The 22,876-nt window shown below is 50.1% G+C and overlaps 1 protein-coding gene across 1 annotated transcript in view; it reads left to right on the forward strand.

Moving 5' to 3' along the window:
• LOC133354432 (collagen alpha-1(I) chain-like) overlaps window positions 1-22,876 on the forward strand; it is a 340,365-nt gene that overhangs the window by 168,522 nt on the left and 148,967 nt on the right. Inside the window, exon 6 of the mRNA XM_061571253.1 lies at window positions 14,925-15,240. Within this exon, the coding sequence (XP_061427237.1) occupies window positions 14,925-15,240 (316 nt within the window). The remainder of the gene's footprint in view (window positions 1-14,924; window positions 15,241-22,876) is intronic.

The following is a 22,876-nucleotide window of genomic DNA, read 5'->3' on the forward strand; positions in this document are numbered from 1 at the left end:
TACCCCGCCGCACCAGGGTCGCAAATGGGTACCCGTTCCCTACCCGTACCCGTACCCTACCCGAAATGAGTGACAAACGGTTACTCACCAGTGACTCACGGCCTACCCGTACCCGTCCCCGGCCGCACCAGGGTCGCAAACGGCTACCCGTACCTGTACCCGGCCGGGTACGGCTAGCCGGGTATCAGGTAGGGTACGGGTATTGGGTAGAGTACGGGTATCGGGTACCCGGTTGCGACCTCTGGTGTTGTGCCGTGCCGTGGCAGCATCTCATTTTGACGGCAGGGCGTTGCAATCTGAGAGGCACCCGGCTCTTATTTCGCAGATTCATACCGTCACGATGTTAGGGTTTTTAGCCGCGTGGATTACAACAAAAATGCTTGCCACGTGTTTGTCTCGTGAAGTGCATGTAGCCGTCACAAATTGACCAAGCTTACATTTGCAGATCGGTACACTGTTGCCGGGCGAGAGTTTGTGATGCATTGGTTGGGTGTATGGCTCAGTGGGCCTTGCCTGGTGAAATGAAAGCAAAAAACTGTTCAGTTTAGTTTCTAGTTTCGTGAGCAGTTTTAACATCGTCACGTCGAGGTCGGCAGTCGAGGCAAGTGCACGGCCCCCAAGAGTAGAACTCCCGCTGTGAATATCTGGCGCTTTGATTCCTGACTACGGCTCACATCAGTGGCGAGTGATGGGTAAAGCAGTCCTGGGTCGGCCCCCCGCTTCACAGCAACCCGCCCCCCTCTTTGTGTGGGAGTCATTCGTCCAGCAGTTGATTGAGTGGTTGACCCTGTGAATACCTTGAGGTTAAGGACAAGTACTGGCCGTGAGCTTTTGTTACCCTTACACATGTTACGTGTGCTTTTAACAAACGTTGCCGGCACAGCTAATCCGCCTTGGATTGGAATCACGCGTTAGGTTTGTTTTTTTCCGGAATTTTTTTTATGAACGACGTTCAAAATGAAAGGAAGTTTCTTTTGCACGATGCAAAATTGTTGGTTTTAAAGACTGAGATTGATGTAATCCGGTGGAGGGAAAAAATATATATTTCTGGTTGAGATTTGTGCCTTCAATGAGATGACATAAATTCTTGTGAGTTTTTTTATTTACCCCTGAAACCCTCCCCACACACCCCCTCCCCGCCTCCCGCCACTCTCCCTTCCCCACCTCCCCCCCACGAAGTGGATTTCGTGCTGAAACCCGCCGGATTTGCGGTGCTCTCGCTCTCTCGTGCGCCTGTCTGACGAATTAAAATCGCAGACGCGGCGATGAAAGCTTTCGGTTGCAAAGCGGAGGGACCGCGTGCGTTGCGAAAGGTCAGGGTGCTGCTCTGGAATTGCTCGCCCGCGCCAAGCGGCCGTCGGAATGGCCTCGACTGGAGGCATTTGACCTCTACTCTTCCACGCTGACCAGGCATCTGGAAAAGAGGTGGAAGTACCGACACTTTTTCCCCGCCGTATGCAACCTGCCAATTGACTGGCTACGGTGAGCCTACGTACACCGCTGCCGTGGACGGAGGTGGCTGGTGGAGAATTCAAGAAACTTGGCCCATTGTTTCAACTGTCAAGCCGCGAGGTCAAATCGAACCGGCAGCCTCTGGATCGCAATTCGAATGTGCTGGGAATCACACCACTGTTGATAGTATCCTGTGCGTATATGTATGTTCATTACAATTTATATATATAAACATTTCACGTACTAAATCTTCATGTCCATCAGATTCGCTCGTCCGTGAACATTCCTTGCGGAGCACCGTTAATCGTCTACTTTGTGGCGAATGCTTACGCACACGTGGCTATCTGGCTTCATGAATTAATTCTGCACTGCTGGAGTGGAGTAGGGGCATGTGACGTTACACTTGCAGGTGACGTTCGCCTCTCGCCACGGTGATTCAATGACTCATCTCGCAGTGCAACAATGGATTCTTGAATCTATCTGTGGATTTTTTTTTATATATATCTGGATAACCCCTGTTTTTTTGTTCTTTCACATGCCAAGCACTCGTTTGGAGGAATTATCCCAACATATTTCATCATCGTCGTTGTCATCGTCATCAGTCTTGGTCAATCCACTGCTGGATGAAGTCTCCTCCCCAAGATGCTTACAAACCTCACGATTAGTCAAACGTCGCCCCTCGTTGCAGAGAACTTTGAGGCTTGGCGAGGCTTTCCTTGGCGGCTAGAGAGCATTATTACTCTAAGCTCAACGCGCATAACGTATCACTAACAACACGGTGGCATGAAAAGGAAACATTTTATAAAGGCAATGTTTCAGGGCATTATCTCTTCATCTTCGTAGAGCATATAATGCATTTAATACTGGGTGGGATTATTTCCTGAAATGTTGCCCGTCATATATTGTTTTTTTTTAAGACCATAGGGTTGTTATTGACACGCAACGTGTTGGCTTTTTTTGGCAATTTGCTTGTGTGCCACTGTCAATGCACCATCACCCAATAATTGGCATTATTTCGAAATGTTCTAGTTTTGTACGCAGCAATTCTGTTGTCATTTTCGTGAGATGAAGACTTTGTTTGTATAAGCATTGTAACCATTTTCCAAAATGGACTTGCTTCCCTGTGACTATCAATAACTTCTTGGCTTACAGTTGATTCTTGATTTTAACTGTCTGTAATTGTGCATAATCTGTCATGCGTGGCTTATTATAAATTTGCATTTTCACTGGGTCTTAAATGCATTATATTAAGAAAACAAATTAAAGGACCTACGCATGTTTATCTTGTTCGTGGGTGGGAAAATATTTTGTGCTCTCAGAAGTACTAAATAAGTTTTTACATTTCCTTCCAATTTTCCGTAGAACTATTTTGGAAAGAACCACACTTGCTTGAAATTTGAATACATACGTATAATCTTCTATGAAGCTATTTAAAAAAATTGAGTTAACAACATTCACACGTGCGGTAGCCAGACTTTTATGTGTTGGCACCGTGATAGTCACGAAAATAATAATCTGGCAATTAAATTGTGCCTTAATTGGGTCATTGAAATGTGGCTGTTTAAATAAATAAAAATACGTGTGATAAAGCTACGCGTGGAGCCAAACGGCCAAACTTGTAGCGGTGGCTTTCATTCCTTGGCGGGTCCATGCATCCCAGCCCTTGCAAACAATGTGGCATTGCCGCTGTGAATTATTTGAACCACATGGTGTGTGTGCGTGTGTGTGTGGTGTGTGCGGAGGTTACGGGCCCCCTCCAAGTATTTCACCTCATTTCCAGCAGGTAATTTCTTTTCTCTCACCCGTCAGCCCCGTACTTAGTGGCTCGAAATGACACTCATCCATTATTGTCTGCGAGCGAGCAGATTAATAGCGGGCGGCCCGCGCCGCGAGAGGCAAGTACTGGGGAGTAGACGGAATACGTGGACTGAGAAGCTAAACGTCGGGCCCCTTTTAAAACTCGTTTATTCCACATCACCGCGGTGGCTGTGGTGGTGGCTGTGTTGGTGATGGTGGTTGGTGTTGGCCGCACGGCCGCATTATAAGAAAGCGTTTACGCATTTCGTTTGTTGGGGAATTATGTGCGTGTAGGGGTGCGCCCGCACGCGCGAGTGTGTGTCTGTGCGCGCGCGTTTGAGGTGCGGTCGCGTAGTGGTGTGTGCTGCGAACCCGGTGACCCGAGTTTGATTCCCACTCAGTGACGAATATACGAACCGGTACTGGGCCTCTAATTGGTCGACTCGGTCTTAAATTACGACATGGGTACACGTCAGCACTGGGGAAACAGGCGGCCGAGCGTGGTGCTGGCCACCCACCCCTTTTGTGTGCCCTGCCGAACTTAAGAGGTGCTCGCTAAGACCGCCTGCTCCAACAGTCTGTTCAAAGCTACATGGGGGATCATTATCTTTTTCCGCTCGTGTGTGTGTGTGTGTATTCTTCTTCGAAACTGAATCGGGCGGAATAAAACATTCCTGCAGTAATGAGATTCGATTACGGGTTGAGAGGCCGGCTGAGCGCGTTGAGAAGCCGCCGTGATTTCTGCCCCGAGTACCGAGGCACTAGGAGGCCCTATTCATTCATTGATCCCCCGGTATCATAGCAGTTCGCGTTAGGCACCTGGAATTCATTGCCCTTCAACCCGTTATTTTATTTAGAAGTGGTGCGATCCGCCCTAGCAAGAAAAGAGAAAAACGCGATCCCCTCCGGAGGTCACGATGGGCTTAGACATCGGTAAAGGTATAAAAGCAACGAAAAAAAATTTCCCCCCAAAAAAAGAAAAAAGCGCCCTTACTTGTAAACACGGCACTTTCCTAAAAAAAAAGTCGTAAAAATGTAACTTACAGCTCTTCGCTCGGCATATTTACGATCGTAACTGTTTCAGTTTTTTATTCAATAAAAACAGACAGTGCCGATAATTTAGCCGCTTTCTGTCCCGCTCTCTGTGTGTGTGTGTGTGGCGACGACGGCACAACTGTGGGGCTGGCGGAAAGATTAACGCGATTGGTTTCAGACACTGGCCGAGTAATGAGCCCGCGGAAACGGCGGTGCCTTGGGTCATGGGCGGAGTTTAACTCTTGGCTTCCTAAGTCACCCCAAAAAAGCCATCGCCTGAATTCACCTGAAATAAGAATATAAGCCGTCTCAAGCTACGAGCGAACAGCTCTGTTTTATTTATTATAAATCGATTACTTGTGCGTTTTGTAACAAGGTGGAGCTGCGCTGTGCACCTGGTGAGCCGAGTTCGATTCCCGACCGCGGCTAACGTCGATCGCGAGTGATGTCAGAACGGGATCCTGGCCCTCTCCCTCCCCCTTCGCAAACCAGCACTGACCAGCGTGGTGAAGTATTGTAACGAAGATCCCCCGATGACCGACATTGCCGTGGGCAGGCCTTCGTCCGTTGATGGACTGAGGATGGCTGGAATTATTTATGTTCTGTTCCGGTTTGCAAGGTTGGCGTTTGTTTATCGCGAAGGTTCGTCAACACTTGTGGGTGTCGGGGAAGCATTGCGATTGTGGGATTGTGCGACCGTGTTGATATTTTACCGTGGGGCTTTCATTAATCTGCAGTCAGACTGAGAGACGGGACGACAGCGGCGCCTAGGACAGATGAACCGTAATCTTGAAGACAGTTTCCCTCCGAAAATTAATGGACCGGGGCAGATTATGTTACAAGACATCCATCCTCTGCATACACAGACAATTGTACTTCTCCGTCAACTGAAGTTACGAAAAATAAATTCATATTTTCACATTTAGACAGACGTACAGTATATATATTTAAAAATATTTCTTGGGTCTTTTTTAATTTTTTATCACGTGCTAATAGTTTTGCGGTTGTGTTGTCGGTGTCGTGTGGCGTGTGACACGCCACTTGAAAAAGCAATCCATTCGGAAATCTCCCGGAGCGGTTCATCCCGTGTGGAAGAATGGCTGTGGAAGTAACTCTTCAGAGGGCTTGAAATGAAAATCAGAATGATAATAACGGCAACTGCTAAATAGTGCGCTAACTTTGCAAGCCCAGTCCTCCAAACAGTCATTTACACTCTGTTGGTTCTCATACTTTCCGTTGTACTCTGGCACGACATTTGTGTGTCATATGATAATGAAATTTATATTTTTAATTCTCAGAACTGTAATTTAGCCAAAGAAGTACACACTCATATATGACGTGAAGGGTAATATTATGGGGGTTTTTTAATTGTGTGCAGTCATTGGTGGCCAAGTTGAGTACGTCAAACCCATTCACGGTTCAGTTTCAGGTGACTTCATCATAAAGGTTTTTGGGTTAGATCACGTCAATACAAATGTGTCATTAACCCACCACCACTCGACACAAGCCAATTAGTAAGGTTTGTCACGTAAACAAAATGTGCGAGTTTCAGCACGCTGGTGTGTTGGAGAGTAAACCCACAACATTTTAAATTTGAGTACTACGTTTCGCTGGTGATTACTACTCTCCAACACGGCGGTGTGCTGAAGTAGTAACCAATTGGCACGTTTTGTTTACGTGATAACCCTTTACTAATTGGCTGTGTCGGGTGGTCGTGGGTTAACGACGCATTTATATTTATGTGATGTAACCCGTAAAAACTTTTATTATGAATATTATTGATAGCAAAAGCCTACTACGTGTTAAAATCATAGGTAACTGGCCCGCATTCAAAATCAAGATCTCAGCAGTGCGACCTCGGCACTCTGAGCTCCGAGCCACCCGGCCGCGTTGCGTTCTCGCATTGAAGACACAACTCAAAGGGGGAAAAAAACACACACACAAACAGACACTTATTTAATTTCTTGCCGTTCTGTCGGTCCGCCAGGGTGACCTGTGTTTATAAATGCGAGAGCGGGTGTGCGCGAGCGCTTGGCACTTGGGGCGTGCACCGCTCGTAAAAAAAAAGATGCCGATCGTCGTGAAGATTCACGGTAATGCCGTCGCACACGCCCAGATTTTCACGGGACTATCGGTCAATTATCGCCAGCCTCCGTGGCCCCACGAGAGAGATTTGCATCTCGGCAGGGCGCTAATTGCGATGTTAACATGTTAATATTACGCGGCTTAGTGGACTCTCCTATGGGCTTAGTTCCGTTGCAGCGCGCGATAGCTTTTTGCCGGCAGTGTTTGGTGGCGGGAGACAACCGCGGACGCATTGTTCACGTGGCTCTCTCCGTGTAAATTCAGACGTTTTCAGAGATGACCGCGAGGATTGTGATTCCCGATCAGGCCTTCGTGAACGAACCCCCCGCTGCTTTTGGTAATGAGCACGGTGTCGCGGTTGTGGCGTTGGCGGTGGCGGTGGTCGTAGCTCTTGTTTCGTTTTATTAAAGGAACTGTTGGTGGTAATGGATGACCTCTGAACTTTTGACTCCCGTTGGAAATCCATCATCTTCGGCCCGTAGCGGTAAGCGTGGATTAGGGCTTGTGGTGCCACTTTGGTTGGGATACACTGACGATGTTTGTTAACACACCCGTGATTCATCATCATTATCATCAGCAGCAGCCACGGTCAATCCACTGCTGGATGAATATCTGCCAAATTCACCGGTCTTGTGATGTGACGATGCACTTTGCACGTTTCTTGCTACTCAAACCCTCTTCCAAGACGTCTGCCCGGCGTGGCAGAGTAGGCCAAATATCCACTTGGTCGGGGCTCTCGATAGCTCCTCCCTTGTGGAGAGGCCCCTTCTGTCAGCAGTGGCGTGGGCACGGCAATTGCAGGGGGCCGCGCCTTGACCTTTCACCTTGCTGCAATGAGGTGCGTGCTCTTTTCATTAAGGATGTTCACGTGAGCAAATTAAGGCTCTCATCCGCTGATGAATGATCACAGTTGCGCAATCTTCTTATCCTTTTCCATTTGGGCTCCGTGAAGCTCCGCTTTTCTGTGTGAATATTTTTTTGCGTTTTTCTTTTTTTCTCCCCTCCCCCTTCTTCGTTTCCAATTCCCGATCGCGCTCTCATTACCGGTTATTTCAAGACATCAAAGTCCTTTAAGCAGCCACAAAACCCACGCGCTCTTGCGCCGAGAGGAATCTCGCTGACCGCAACGCGCTTCCCTGTGAACGAGCGCCGCGAGCTTCTCTGCGATTTTTCCAGGAAGGGGCCAAGGTTTGGGGGGGCGGGGGTGGCGGTGGAGTGGGGGGGTGGTGAGGTGGGGGGTCAAGAACAGGGTTCATTTAATAGAGCAGAAAAAAATCTGGGATTGGTGGCTTCTAACGGCAGGGAAATTGTGATGCCGTGCCTCTTGGCTGATAGAAGCGCGGTGGGTGTTTATTTTTTTTCTCCCGGTTGATTTGTCGTGACAAAAAAACCGCGAGGGTCAACGGCAAACACGTGACACACACACATCTACGTCGACGCAGGCTCTGAATATTACCGCATATATGCATTGACCCTTTTACTCTCGCCACGTTGACTTACAGGCACGGGTGGAATTGCGAGCTCCGTGACTCTAAGTGCGCGCGACGCTAATAGAATTCGTAATGTTTCTGGCGATGCGGCGCCCGGGTTTTATCGTCACCGGTTGTGGCTGCGAGTCGCCGTCTTCGTCGTTATCAGCCGACGACGGACGCTTCGCTCGTAGCTGCTCCGCGCGTTGTTCGGCACGACGTCCGACGTTTCGCTCACTTCCTGGAACCAAAAAAATTATCTCCCACCACGTGGAATTCCGGTCCCCTTGAAAGCAGCTCCCCAGCACTTGGATGTTTCGAAAACGTCGGGGGCATCGTGCCGGATGGCGGCAACAACCATAGTTAACACATTTGAGTGATGCAAGCAAAACCACGGACACCTCGGGCAGTGGTAATGAACACCAGGACTTCCAGCTGTAGGGTATTTTTATTCCACCAGCAGCAGCAGCAGCAGCAACAACACTGCTCCAGCAATGAACGCCCTGGATAGGAAGGTCTCACCTATAGCTCGATGCTCTCAAATGCGTGCCGGGTGTCATCGCCCAGATGTCTGATAGCGACTGCTTCACTGTCTCGAACGAAGCTTCCCATTCGACCAGTCCACCAAGAAGTCACCCCCCCCCCACACACACACCCCATGTTTATAATGCAGAGGAGAACGCATTGAGAGCTCCACCCCCCCGATTGAAAGCGACACCATCGGAGGTGATAAGCAAAGGAAGGGATTTGCAGAAATTCACAAGTGAAAGCCGAATACGAAGTGTGATTGCGATCGCGAGATTCAACGCAAGATGTCGCGATTCACTATTGGTTTCGTGTCAATAAAACGTGTGTCGTAGACCCCTCCTCTACCCGACAGGCGATAAATAAAGTTGTCACATGACTCAAACGTGCCACTTTATTACCGCTTCAGCAACAGTAGGGTTGTGTGCACGTATGTTGAACTTGTTTTGCGCTGCCGTACGTAGCCAACCGTGCTAATCGGAGGTGCTGTTCTAAAGAAATTAGGTTTCAAATATAGATTTAAAAATGCATATTGTTCCAGCGGCTTCCTAATATCTGAAGGAAGAGCGTTCCAAACGGCCGCGGAAGCGCGTCTGAAAGCGTGCGATGCGGTGTCTTTGTTCGACGGTTAGCCAAAATCCACGGCAAGGATGACCGTCGTTTTGCGTGATGATGCTTTATGCTCCTTGACGAGATCAGCGAGCTATCGTGGAGGGTAGGGGCACATGGTTCTACGTCGGTACGGTGTGCATCCGTAATGTCGCGGCACGGTGAACTAGCCCCGCATCGTAGGTCCCAAACGCGACTGGATTAGATCGCGTGAACGTAAATGTGTCCGTAAAGACACCCCCACCCGACACGGCCAATCAGGAAGAGTTTGTCACGTGAGCAGAACGTGGCAATTCGTTACTGCTTCAGCGCTGGAGAGCAAACAGGCGCGACGACGTTTGAAAAAGTTGAGCACTTGGACGTTTCGGCCCGGTCATTACAACCACGGCGTCTCGCACGCCATCACGGTGCGACTCTCCCGCGACCGTCCGTGCGTTTTGCGTGCGCGGGAGGTTTCCGCGCGAGCGTCTCGCGTGCGCGTTTTCGTGGAGGCTTTTTTTTACAAATCGCATTATTGTTTTTATATATTTATTTTTTACGCGTTTTTTTTTTCTCTTTCTTTTTTTACTCGAGATTGCGCGAGCCGTGACACGCGCATCACGGAAAAGACGGAGCGTATAAGGGCACGGCGGAATGGTCGATAAAAACAATGCGAAACTGAATTATTTTCTTCATTTCACATTTCTGGGCGCTGTGTCCACGCTTTAATCAACAGTGGGGTGGGGGTGGGGGGGGGGGCACGGGGACGCAAGTGGAACCCCCTTCATTTGAGAGGCGCCCGTGATGTATTGTGGGATTGCTAAATGCTAGAGGAGGAGGCGCGTGATGGATGCAGGGTCGGCGGCGAGCGGCAAAACACGGAGGGACCGCTGCCTCGTTTGATTTAGGGGGAGGTGCGCGAGGAATTCAACCCCCCTCGCGGGGCTCCGTCGTCTCGGGAGATATCTGCGTCGGCGGCGTCGCCGTGTGGCGGCGCGTGATCGACGCGAAGGGAACGATTCCGCGTCGCCACGACGCTTTTTTTCTTTTTTCTTTGGCCGAGGCAGCGCTCGAGAACGTCTGTCCGCCTTCGCCGCCGCCAAAGTCATGGCTCGTTGAGAGAAAAAAATGGATTCTCCCCTCGTGGGAGAAATGTCGACCGCCCCCCCCCCCCCCCACGATGCTCTGCCGCGTGGCACGCAGACCTCGTGGATATCTGTGACTTGTAAAAAAAAAATAGCAAGATTTAAACGTGATACCACTGAGCGATGAGATCGTGTGGAAGACGACAGCTCTTGCTAAAGGTGCAGTCCTGCAACTGCTTGCTGGCGGAAGGGCCTCCACTGGAGGGAGCTCTATGGGATGCCCTCTCTGCTAGGCGGTATATTGGCCTACTCTTCCACGCTAGCCGCACGTCTCGGAAGGGGTGGGAGTTACCCACACTTTGCCCCACCGCGCACGACCTGCCGATCGATTGACAACGATAGTCGGATGGAATTGTATTTATTTGCTGGAAATGCTTCACGTGGAGAGCTGCGAGTTGAAACGCCTCGATTTTGTTTTACTTTGCAAGGTTGCCGGGAGCAATTGACGGATACTGAAAAATAAAAATCAGCAATCTCAATACTCCTACAAAAGGAAAATCGCAGAATAAGACGTACACACAAAAAATGAGATCGAAAATTGTCAGCTTCCTGACGTAGTAAAATATACTGACAAATTGTCCAAAGATGCTCATATAGGCTGACAGTAAAATGTTTTGCAGCTTTGCTTTGTTGCGGATGTCAGCAGGCGACTTGTTCCACGCACATGCATCGCTGTCGATTAAGTATCTTAGTGATTCTGCGTCGGCAGCGGTGCATCAGCTCAAATAACAAGAACTCCACGCCGCTATTCGTCAATAAGACTGTGGCCCCTCTAAGGAAAGAATGGCTACATATAAATTATACTGATAGGAACCTCCTGGTTAAAACAGCTCACAGGGGATTATTGTGTCCGTCCGTCGTGCATCCAAAAATGGGAGGGGTGGGGCTGGGTGGAGAGGGGAGGGTGGGGAGGGGCCGGGTCGGGAGGGGAGGGTGGGGAGGGGCTGGGTGGGGAGGGTGGGGCTGGGTGGGGGGTGGTAGGGGTGGGGCTGGGTGGGGCTGGTCACCCCGTGGTGCTCTTATAAACCTCAACGTTTAACCTACACACGCCGGCTTGTGCCCACCCTCACAGTCGGCCATATTTGCAGAATACACCACGCCGCCGTTGACCCTGACCATTGACCGAGCAACCCAACGTTCCTACCAGCTCCCTCCGCAGGAATGTGTTTTATATAAACAAATAAGTGACGTTTCAGACAATGGCCCTTCCCCAAAGCAGAGAGATCAGCAACTGCGGGCCGGTGTTTGTTGACGAATGTCGAGTCTCAGTTGATGAATCAAGAATCAGAATATTTGTTTACACCGGAGGAATCCGATGAGCAATGAAGATGTCCAATAACTGTGGTCCAGCCCCCCCCCTCCCCCCCCAGATGGAAGCCTCGTTCCTTTGATCCAACGACAATGTGAATTCTATCAATCTCAACTCCGTGCAACCCGGCCCTTCGTCGTTATCGGTCACTGGCGAATCCACTGCTGGATGAAGGCCTCGCAAAGGCGCCGTCATCTCTCGCGGCCCCGCGATGTAGCCAGTCCGCCCGATCCACCGGCACACGAACCGATTTCATCGCTCCATCTCCCCGGCGGAGAAGAATTCGCAGACGCGGAGCGCGACCGTCGGTTACCATGAATGTCTACGACGACGGATTTTACCGTCTGTTTTACAAGAGTTATCCGTCGCGTATTCTGATTTCTGACACGATGTTTTAGCCCGTGATCACAGGCCAAACTCTTCTATATATACGGTGTCTTAGCCCGACAATAATTGACTGTCTGCGTTGGTCTTTTTATTCACTTCCTGCTGCGGGATGCCGCCACAGTTGACAGTGTTGACACTCGATTGCTTTCTCAGAAAGAAATCCGCGTTGGCGCGACAACGGACGAGGGAGAGGTTCAGTTGATGATCTTAATTTGCCACGCTGGCATGAATGTTTTTTTCCTTTCTGTTTCGCGCGCCACATTACTGAGTGCTGAATAACCCTGGACGCGCCATTTCCATCCGATCAGTACCTCGGAGACTCAAAGGCCACTCCCTCCACCATAGGTTGCAATACCAAGCGTTGTATTCTTGGACTTTGACGTGCACAAGACATAGCAGTACAGCAATGGATTCTTGAATCCATCTGTGTGGAGCTTTTAGTGCCACTGCCTAGTACTGCGTGATTGGGTTTTGTTCGGTACTCCGGTTTGATGGCGCACGCACGTCAACCAGCACCGTGGAGGTGCGGATTGGTGGAACCCTGGTTGTTGTTAGAAGGCGGTACGGCAAAATCTGGACTCCACCGGTTCCATCCGTGTGGGATAGAGTGTTTCCCCCTCGCACACGTGGCTGGTTTCCTCCCGCGTGTAAACACTCACTAATTGGCCGACACATATGTAGAGGACCGCAGAGCTTATGCAATTGGGTGCGTAGCGCCGGCTCATCGCGTGGCTGCCTTCGCCGCTTGCCTGCGGTCGCTCCTCCGCTCCTCGCGAGTCGTCCAGAGCGAGCCGATACCCCGCCGAGCGACGCCGTGACAAGCTTGAAATTAAGATTATCGTTGTTGTTGTGAATGTTCACACGGCCTTGCGTGACCTCGCCGGAGCGAGTGTTGCGCTTGGTGGGTTAGTCGGAGCTCACGACGGCGACGGACACCCTGTGTTCGTCTCTTGTCTTGTCACATCCACACTCCCTCTTGTTGCACCACCCCCTCCCAGCGCCGCCAGTCCCCCACGGCAGCTGCACACACTCGCAGGCGCTCGCTCGCGCGCTCTTCCGCGTGACATTTTGCGTGTTATTGTTTCGCCGTGAGATTGTTATAACGAGGAGGAGGGAGACATTTGGAATGGATTTCTTCCCCCCCCCCCGTCCCTCCCATCCCCCCCATCCCCCCCCGTCGCTTCTCGAGGGGCTTCCTGCCGAGAGGACGTGAAAGTGGCAGCTCGTCCGTTGTGAAGGCGCCGTAACGACATCGGTCCAACGTTGGGGGGGCAAGGGGGCCCAGCGTGGCTTAGGAGGTTGATGAGGAGACAGCGGGTGGGGGTGGTGGGGGTGGTAGGGGATGGTGGGGGTGGTGGGGAGAGGTGGGGGTGGTGGGGGGAGGTGTGGGGAAGTGGGGGGAGGTGTTGGGGGGGGGAACCCAACCCAACCCAACCGAAATGCACAGAGAACACTTCGCACTCACAACTTATTCGCCCGTGCATTTTGACGTTTATTTTAGCGCTTCGCCGTTATCATCATCGTTGATTATTATCGTTGTTGTTGTTACTCCTCTCTCCCTGTCTGCGTTGTGTGGTGTCGTCAGCGAGCAATGCACAGCGTGTGCCTTCAGAGTGGAAAATCACTTCACTCTTTGGTTCTTTCGGTAAAAGGAAAATAATAAAATAATCAAAATAAAACATAATAAAATAATTCCATTCCACCTGAAGACGGCTGCTTGCGTTGTGGCCGAAACGTCGTTAGAATTATTTTATTATGTTTTATTTTTATTATTTTATTATTTTCCTTCTACGTGACTTTACCGAAAGAACCAAGAAGATGAATCCCTGCAGTCACGAAAGCTTTAAATCAGGAGGACCCAGAGAAAAATCCACACGACCACGGAGAGAGAGATACAGCAGGCGTCAGGGTCGGGATCGAACCCACGACCTCCTGTATACTAGGCGAGGTAGTTAACATCTCCTAGCCACCGTGGGTGGTGAGATGTTAACCTGGTGAGTATGTGGTGTGAACGCAAGTGTGCGTGAGATGAATCGGTCAGTATCTGGTAGTCCGGCTGCTCAGCAGGAGTGGAGGAATCCACGAGCGAAGCTCACAGGAGCAGAAACCACGGCAGCAGTAGCGACAAAAGAGTGATGCAGAGGCACCAGACCCCCCGGTGAGCGAGTGGCTCAACTGAATTAGTGAACGCTGTAGATCCTCAATCCAGTTGACTCTTCTACGGTGACATTATAATTGTCTTATTTCTTATAATTACTTATTTAACGTTTTTTTTGCGACTAATAAATAAGTGTTTTCATTATAAACGAGGGAGCTAAGCGTTACACCGCGCGTAATGAAAGCTGCCGTGTTGTTTGTACCGCCCATGCTTTACCTTACCAGGTGGTGGCCCATTGAGATAAATTATCTGTTTTAAATGTTTAATTGAGGCTAATGGTGCAAACCAGGACGCTGCAAATGAGACGTAAATAAAATCAAAATCGATACAAACGAGTAGCTACATATGTAGTCATAACAATCGAGGAGGAGAAGAGTAATTAATCCTTTTGCAAATCTACTGCTGGATGAACTCCTCGTTTTGCCGGCTCATACTTCACCACGCTGGCCAGCGCGGGTTGGTGAACGGAAGGGGGGAGGGGGGGAGGCTAGGCCTCCGTTAGGACACCGCTCTCCGCTGCTGCCGCTACCCACGTCGCCAGCAATTCATCGCAAGGTTGCCGTGCTCCCAAGCCCCTCAAAGGTTCACAGTTAATCGACTACCTGTGGTGAACCCAATCACCCTGCTGGGTGGGCAGAGGTGTCGGAGGGGGTGGAAAGAAACTTGCCCCCGTTGTTTTAAATTTCCGTGTTGGGAGACCGTTCCACCGTTGTTGTGGCAGCAGCGCGTCTGTACGTGTACCTACGGTGAACTTATTTCGCACCGTACGTTTCCAGCCGTGCTAACCGGAGGTACAGGTGAAGGCCAAGAAACCGAACACAAAGAGCAGTTCTGAAGAAACGAGCGTTCAATTTAGAACGAGTTTTCAATCGAGCATCCCTTGCGTCGCGCGTGTGTGCGGTGCGATTGTTTTTTTTTCCGAGTCGTTCCAACGAATCCGCCGGACATCGTCTCCCGCCATCCCTGTCCCGCAGGTCCCACGGCGGAAGGTCCGTGGATGGCGGAACGTCCGCGGCGGTGGCGTCACCGGGAGCCGGGATTCCCCCGCGTCCCACGGCCGGCCCCCACTCGCGATCGCCGGCGCCCCCGGGAGAGACGGCCGCTCGCGACGGCTCGGCGGGCCCCACGTGGAGGAGCGACCGCGGCGACGGAGACCGCTTCTTCTCCTCCAACGCCAACGCCGCCGGCATCACCGGCGCCGGACTGGACCCCGCGTTCCTGCGCCACCTCGTGCAAGACTGCACCGGCATGAAGACGCTGCTGCTGAAGCTGAAGCGAGCACTCCAGGAGGTGAGGTCGGAGTCGGGGGTGGGGAGTGGTGGGAAGCGGGCGAGTGCGCGAGAGTGGTTGAGTTGGGAAAGCGGTGAGTTGGTGAGTGGATGAACAGCGAGCGGGCGGGCGGGCGGATGAGTGAGCGAGTCAGCATATGCGGGCCATAATGTGTTTTATTCACGTTCCGTGTTGAGAGGGGGGGGTGTTGTAGTGGTCGTCACGGTGGGGAGTAACGGCACGGCAGTCGGCACGCTGCGCTACGAACCCGGCAGCTCGAGCTCAATTACCGCTACAGCCAACACCGGTGACGATTATCCGAACGGGTCCTGGGCCCTTTTTGCCACTCCTTCTGGAAGGGCCTTCACTACAGGGAACTCAGGAGAGAACATCTAGAGGGAATTTGACCTACTCCTTCGCTGGACGACGTGTCGGAAGGAGGGTTTGAGTAGCCATGCATTACCCCACCACACGCGGCGTGCTTAGCAAACTATCTGTGGTGTACCCACCTCTGTGCAAGACGTTGATGGGGGGGGGGTGGATGAAAGAAACTCGTCCCCCATAGTTGTGATTGCCACGCCAGGCGTTCCAATATGACCGACACCCTATAGGTCGTAAGTTCAGTATACTGACCGTTCCACTGGCGAGCATTCATAGGATCAATAAACCTGGTATTAAGAGGAAATAATTGGCAATAAAGGCGAGGAGATATTTGAGGGGGAATCAGAATATGAGCGAGGCGTGCTGCGGTTCAGTTGTGCATCTCAGGTGAGCTCGTGCAATTCAAGAGCGCGCGGCACTCCATATGCTCCGTAGTCTCCAGCTGTGCCCTTGCTTTAATCCGAGCGACATAAAAGAGGCCGCAAATGCAAACGCCGTAGTCTTTGGGGCCATTTCCGACGATGAAAAACGTTCCCCACCCCCCCCCCCAGCTCTGTCGAAGGCGACCGGAGTGGAATTGACATCCGCACCTGGCGCTGCGAAGCTCGGGATGAAAACACTTTTGTCGCGTTCCATCTCGCAATCGGTGGAGAACGCCACCTGTGACCCGTCAAGAACCTGGCACAGCTATGCAGGGGTTGGGGCCTTGACATTACCTGGCGGCACGCGTGGGTGACCGCCATGCACGCCAGGTTGTTATAGGTGGCTTCGGAGCTAGGTGCATAGTCAGCGAGGGGAGAGTGCAACAAAATAAATTGTTGTACAGTACTATAACCCCCCCCCCCCCATTCCCGCACACAGTAGTCATCTAGCAGTGGATTGACAGAAAGGTTTACCTCGTTGTGCGTGCGACTGAAAGCTTCCAAGTACTCGAGTTGACGGCTCTGAGGGGCTGGGGTCGAACCTGGGTTTCAGCCGCCCGTAATTAAATCTAGGGTCCAGTGTCATGAGTCAATAGTCCGTGCCCAGTCGCCTATGAATATCCCAAAAAAATCACGAGATGGAATGTCACGTTTAATACGATTGTACATATCGTTGACTCAATTGGGGCTAATGTTTCATTCCGTTTGTTCGTTAGTGAACATGTTTTTTGAGCAATGCATCATAGCAGGAAGTACGCACTGATTACACATTTCTTCTGGAGGCCACATTGGCATGCTTCTTTTCATTATGTTCGACATGTTTTGTGTAATGTTGCGCCGAACTGGGGAGGACACCATAACACAAAGCGGGGCTTCTTGCCTGCAACATTGGTAGTTAAAACTAAACAAATATTTTTTTGTTATTTACCAGGTAAGGCCCACTGAACTTTTTATAGCTCTTTTTCAGATGCGACGTGGCCACAAATGAAAGCTCGATGAGAAGTGGCTTATCGCGTGAAATGCATCGCAGCCCAATACTCGAAACACATGTGTCTAAATGTGGAAGGAAGGACCTGTAAAAACATCCACGTGATCACCACGGGGAGAACATGCAAACTCCAAACATGCAGGCGTCAGGGTTGGGATCGAACCCACGACCTCCTGTATATCAGGCGAGGTAATTAATATCCTGCCACCGTTGCGCCCAGCATTGATTCAATTTCACCAGAATGTGTTCAAGCGAGCCTTACTCTGCCCGTCTTGAATCAACGCTGCTGAAATAATGCACTTCCCAGAAGGCCGTGCACCTGATGGGTTGTGTAAAAAATATTTATTTTATTGTTTGTATGGAGAGACGGATATGTAAAGGAGACATTGTTTTGTTTGTCGTTATATTTGTTGTCAAAGACATGTCAATAATGACCGCCAGTTAATATTTTTACACAACAAAGAGACCAACACTGGGACCAGTTTGTCCGCGCGACATTGCGCTATTTGGAAAAAAACACACAACCTCCTCATCATCGTGATGATGATGGTGAAACAACCTCGTGCCGGAAACCCAGGTTCCCGCTGGTGTCCAACAGAGACTCGCCGATAATTTGTTGTTGTGTCACCGAAATTAAATCAGTCGCCGTGCCGACAGCGAGCCGCTTGTACGCACGCTGCGGGGGCGCGGGGGGCGCAGGGGGGGGGGGCCGTGGGGAAGGACCGGGAGGGGGGGCACGTATGTGCAGATGCACGCACGCCGGCTGGCAACGCGCCCGCCACGCCAATGATTCGTACTTTTGGTATTGCCGCCACTGTTATAGCGCGAGGTCGTCGCGTTATGGGATTTCTCACGTGCACTGCAGAGCAGACGGCATGGGCCTAATCAGTACCCTTAGGGCATAAGTTCATAAGTGCATGCATGCCTTACGAACCCTGCATCGCGCCCTTTCAGATGCGCTAATACGCCTGGAGCTATGCACTTTTAAATCCAGATTGAAAACTCACTTCTTTGGAACTGCTTTTTGTGTTTAGTTTCTCGTCCTTTCCCCGCACCTCCGATTAGCACGGTTGGCTACGTACGATGTGGAAGAAGTTCTACTTACAACCAAATACAATTTTCCCTTATCTTCACCTGTAATTGCATTGGGCATACTGTATACACGTGTTTCTTTACATATGAGTACAATAGTCACCCGATATCAGTTGAATATTTCTGCAACTTAATATTGCGATTGTAATTATGGTCTGTCTCAAAATAATATGCCCGAGCCAACTTAAGCTACCGCAAATTCATTGTCTCAAGTTGTACAATGTTTTTATCCTTTTCACGCGACAGTAATCTTTTGCACTTTTTCCTTCTTGCTGCTGCGCTTTGCTCGAGCAAAGTTACTCTGACAAATGAGACTCCCCCTGGTCTCCTGTCGAATTTACACCCGGTTAAATAGAAATGCGATTGGATAATGGTTTGTATTCAGGGCCGAAGGCAAGGTGACACAAACTAGAAACCTCTTTTCCACCTTCGTGCTGGCCAAAACCGGGGATGCTGCATTCTCTGAAATGGAGCGCGGACGATGAGGCTGTGTGTGTGACTTGCATACATTTCTCTTGGCGCTTCCAAGATCCCGGTTTGTCCCGTCGCTGACATGCATGGTGTCCATGATGGTATCTATCTCCCTTTATTAAAGATGTATGATTAGACAGCAGTTTGAGTTAGCTCAACTCACAGGCATTTGGGGCAGGTGCTATATTAACGGGGACCCACGAAGGAGGCACGGCGCACGAGGGGGTGGCTTGGCTAGCACAATGCCTCCCCAGTGCTGGTGTTTGCACACCGTACTAGGTACTAATTTGAGGCTGAGTTGACCCAGGGGAGGCCCGGTAAGAACTATTCAGATGTGCGTCACCGATATTCGCCACGAGCGGCAATCGAACTCGGGTACGCCGGGTTCAATGTCGCTCACGCGCGCACACACGCACACACGCACTTGTGTCCACACTTGGCAGTGTGAAGATTTGATCATACGAGCCTCATCCCTCTACAGCGACCCGGTGTTGGTGACACAACGCATCGAGATTTAAGAGTCTCGAGTGTTCATCAATACCTCGGCTGTGATTGACTTGGATGCTCCTGTTACTTGCTGTTGAAGATCACTCAAGATGTTGTGCCAGGGCTTACTTGACATTTGCTTTATCTCTCGCAATAGCCCCATCTCGTTCAACCGCACGCTTCAAACCGGTATAATTGTAAATATTTAATAATGGATGATATTTTTTATGCACAACCCTGCGTAGCATCGAGGGTTTTTTTTTCTTTTTTTAAATTTTGGGTGTGTAAAATAAAAATTGTGAATGTGGCTGGCATTTATTTATTTATAATGAAACAAATGCCAGGATGGTTTGTGCTGCGCCTCGTGTGGATACGAATTGTAGTTGGCGGTTGTATTTTTTCATTTAGATTTTGTTCAGTTTTTTTTGCCCGTGTGTGCGCGTGTGCCTCTCCCGAGTGTAGCGGTTTGCGCGTTGCGCTACGAACCCGGCAACCCGAGTTCGATTCACGTTCACGGCTAACACCTGTGACGATTATCTGAATCGGTCCTGGGCCTTCCCTAGGTCGACTCGGCCTCAAATGAGTACCTAGTGCGGTGTGTAAACATCGCCACTGGGGAGACAAAGGCGGCAGGGCATGGTGCTGGCCACCCACCCCATCCTGTGCCGTGCCGGCCTTCATTGGTGCTCGCTAACAGCACTTGCCCTAACACTCTACAGTTTATACAGGAAATCTTTGTCTTTGTCTCTCTCTACCCAGGATAGAGTTCCCTTCGACCAGTGTCTGCACGTCTGTCGACACACACACACACACACACGGCCATCCGTCTGTTTATCTGTCGATCGGCCCCATCAATCCTGAAATCCGTCCATTGTTTATTTACGTTATTTATTTATTTCTCAAAACAAAGCTTTGGCATGAAGTCGATGGTGTGATTGGCGCCTCTCTGCATTGGAGGATAATCATTTGTAGGCAGTAGCAAAGGGCACGGTGCGGGTACTGCTTTCAAATGTATCTCCGCTTTTTCTATATATTCTTTTTTTACCTCCCTGGTCCCCGATTCGACAGCGCAGAATCGAGGCGTGCCTCCAAAATGGGATGTCTCGATTTGTGACGTGAGGGTGATGGTGTGGGTGGGGACTTGATGTCGATATGTAGCAGAACGGAGGAGGAGATTTGGACTATCCAAGATCTTCTTGTATGAGTGAACCTATTTTTAAATCCTTTATATTAAGTTCACTTGCTTGCTTGCTTGCGCGCTTACGACCGTGCAAATCTTTCGGTCGTTTTATAACCCACTTCCCGTGATCCAATCGAGCTGACATTTTGTACACAGACTCGTTGTGCGTGACAATCTATTTTCGTAAAAAAAAATTTTCCAAAATTTTACACTTTTTAGGAAAAAATAAATTATATTTAATTACCAATTGCTTAATGGTGGCAGGCAATCATCTGACCCATAGGTGGCAGCCATCTCAAGCCAGAGGACGAGAGGACTCTAGCCGCCACGCATATAAAGGATTTATAGTGAAAAACTTTGTTTTTACGGGTTAATTTTTTTTTCATTTTACCAGGTAAGGCCAACTGAGCTATATACAGCTCTTTTTCAGAAGCGACCTGACCACAAATGATAGCTCAAGAGCCTGATACCTGAGCCCCAGAGCCTGATACCGCTGGTCTGGGTGAAATTTCCGTGAGAATGGTCAAACGTGACGACATTTTCCCATCGTTATAATCGTCACGTGGCCTAAAGCCTTTAGATTTAATGTTTCAGTGAGACAAATCTCGAATGATGCACGTGTGAGTTCTGTCTTGTACACGTATCCCTCCGCACTCGCACCTCCACCCGTCCATTCACGGTGATGCGATTCATATGCCCCCCACTACCACCTTGCCAGGCGATTCGATACATTTTCATCGATTGAGGGTCGATTTTTTTCTTGATTTTTTTTTTTTTACCGTGAATGGCAGCGCCTCGATCGGCTGCAGGTGGTGGGGCGATCACGCGAACGTCCATTCCTGCACGGGCGACTCTGAGCTCGAGAGTTGAGAGGAATTGACAAATCGACCCGTTGCTCCAACCCAAAAACGGAACTGATACTTTGCCGCGAATTCAAACTCGGGGGTTTATATATCTGACATTGAATTTTAATCCGGAAATTGCACACGTAATGTGTGGGGGAAGTGAACAGGAGCCTCCTTTCTCACCCCGTAATGCTCCACAACAGTCCTTAATGAGCATACAATAGCACACTCTTGCTTTGAATACAAATACTGCTTTGATACATTGGGCCAAAAGAATAAGGCAATAGAATAACTATATATTCTTGTTTTAATTATGATTTTTTTTTTCATTTTCCCGAGCGTTGGTACAAAATGTCCAATAAACAAACATATCAATTAGCATTCTCTCTCGTGCCCGTTACAATATACCAATATTCCTTATCAACAAAAATGTTGATACGCCTTAATTGGTTACCGCGCCCGTGGCAAGGGCATTATTACGACGCTGCGTTTAATGATGCGGCGTGGAACATGCTCGCCCGGCGCGCCACAAATGCGCGAAATCAAATCCGGTATCAAGCGGCCTGCAATCTGGTTCCCTTCCTGTCAAAGGGTAATATCTCTGAGAAGGTCAGCAAACACGCAATTGTAAATAGATGTCCGGCGCCTTTTTCGAAGGGGCGGTGGGGCCCAACTGGGTGGGGTTGCTGGGGGGGCTGAGCGTGGGAGGCATCGGAGGGATGCTTTAAGGTGGCTGATATAATCGCCTGTCGCCCGTGCAGTTCACCAGCAACCGCTCTGTCGACGCGGTGCTGCAGCCTCGCGCTTTTCGCCGCGGAATAGTTTAAAACGCGTTTTGCTTTTCTCGTTTACTCGGCCCGAGGTTTTTTTTTTTTTTTCCCGGAGCGGCGGAGGTGACCGCCGACACCGATATCGGAACCGCGATCGGAAAAGGTCGCTCGCGTTTTTGACGGGGAGGCGGGGGGGATGTGAAAGCGAACGATGGGACATTAGCAGAATGCCGTGCACCTCCATCAGCTTCAGTGGGAGACACGTCAACAGAGGATTTGTTTTTAACATGTGACGTATATATGATAATAATAATCATTATCAACAACATAAAAAAATCTCAATCAACCATTGCCAATCCACTGCTGTTGGATGATTGTCTCCCTCGCGCCATTCGCCATCCCTCACACGGTCCCTCGGTGCCGTAATCCGTCTACGTCCGGCACGTCAACCAAACTCATAGCTCCATCTCCGCGGCGGTTGCCCCACACGTTCTGTCCTTCGGATGCCATTTCCACCGCTCGTCTCTTCCGTCAGCTGTCATCCCTGCTAAGCGATGATGTGACCTTCTCGAGACCCACTTACTTCCCTCAACAGGCCCTAGGGAGCTCCCCTCTCTCGGAGATTGTATTTTGGTATAAAGTAAGTACATTGATAAAAGCCCAACTCTTATAACCTAGGTCATCATGAGAGCACGCGCAAGCCCATGCATTTTGGAATGCTGTGCGTGGGAGTTGTATGTACGTTGAACTTCTTTCACACAGTACTTCACACCATACGTAGTCAACCGCACTCATCGGAGGTGTGGATGGATGAAGGGCGACGGACTAAACACAAAAAGCAGTGGTAAACAAATGAGCTTTCAATCTAGATGATGATTTAAAAGTGCATAGCTCCAGTGGCTTCCTAATATCGGAAGGAAGAACGTTCCAGACGGTCGCAGGAGCGTATCTGAAGGCGTGCCATGGGGTGACCGTCTTTGTTGGATGGCGAGCCAAAACCCGCTGCGATATCTCTTCTTGGC

Source organism: Lethenteron reissneri, chromosome 47 (assembly GCF_015708825.2).
Source record: "Lethenteron reissneri isolate LAM-NWPU_2019-01 chromosome 47, ASM1570882v1, whole genome shotgun sequence".
Classification (NCBI taxonomy): Eukaryota; Metazoa; Chordata; class Hyperoartia; order Petromyzontiformes; family Petromyzontidae; genus Lethenteron; species Lethenteron reissneri.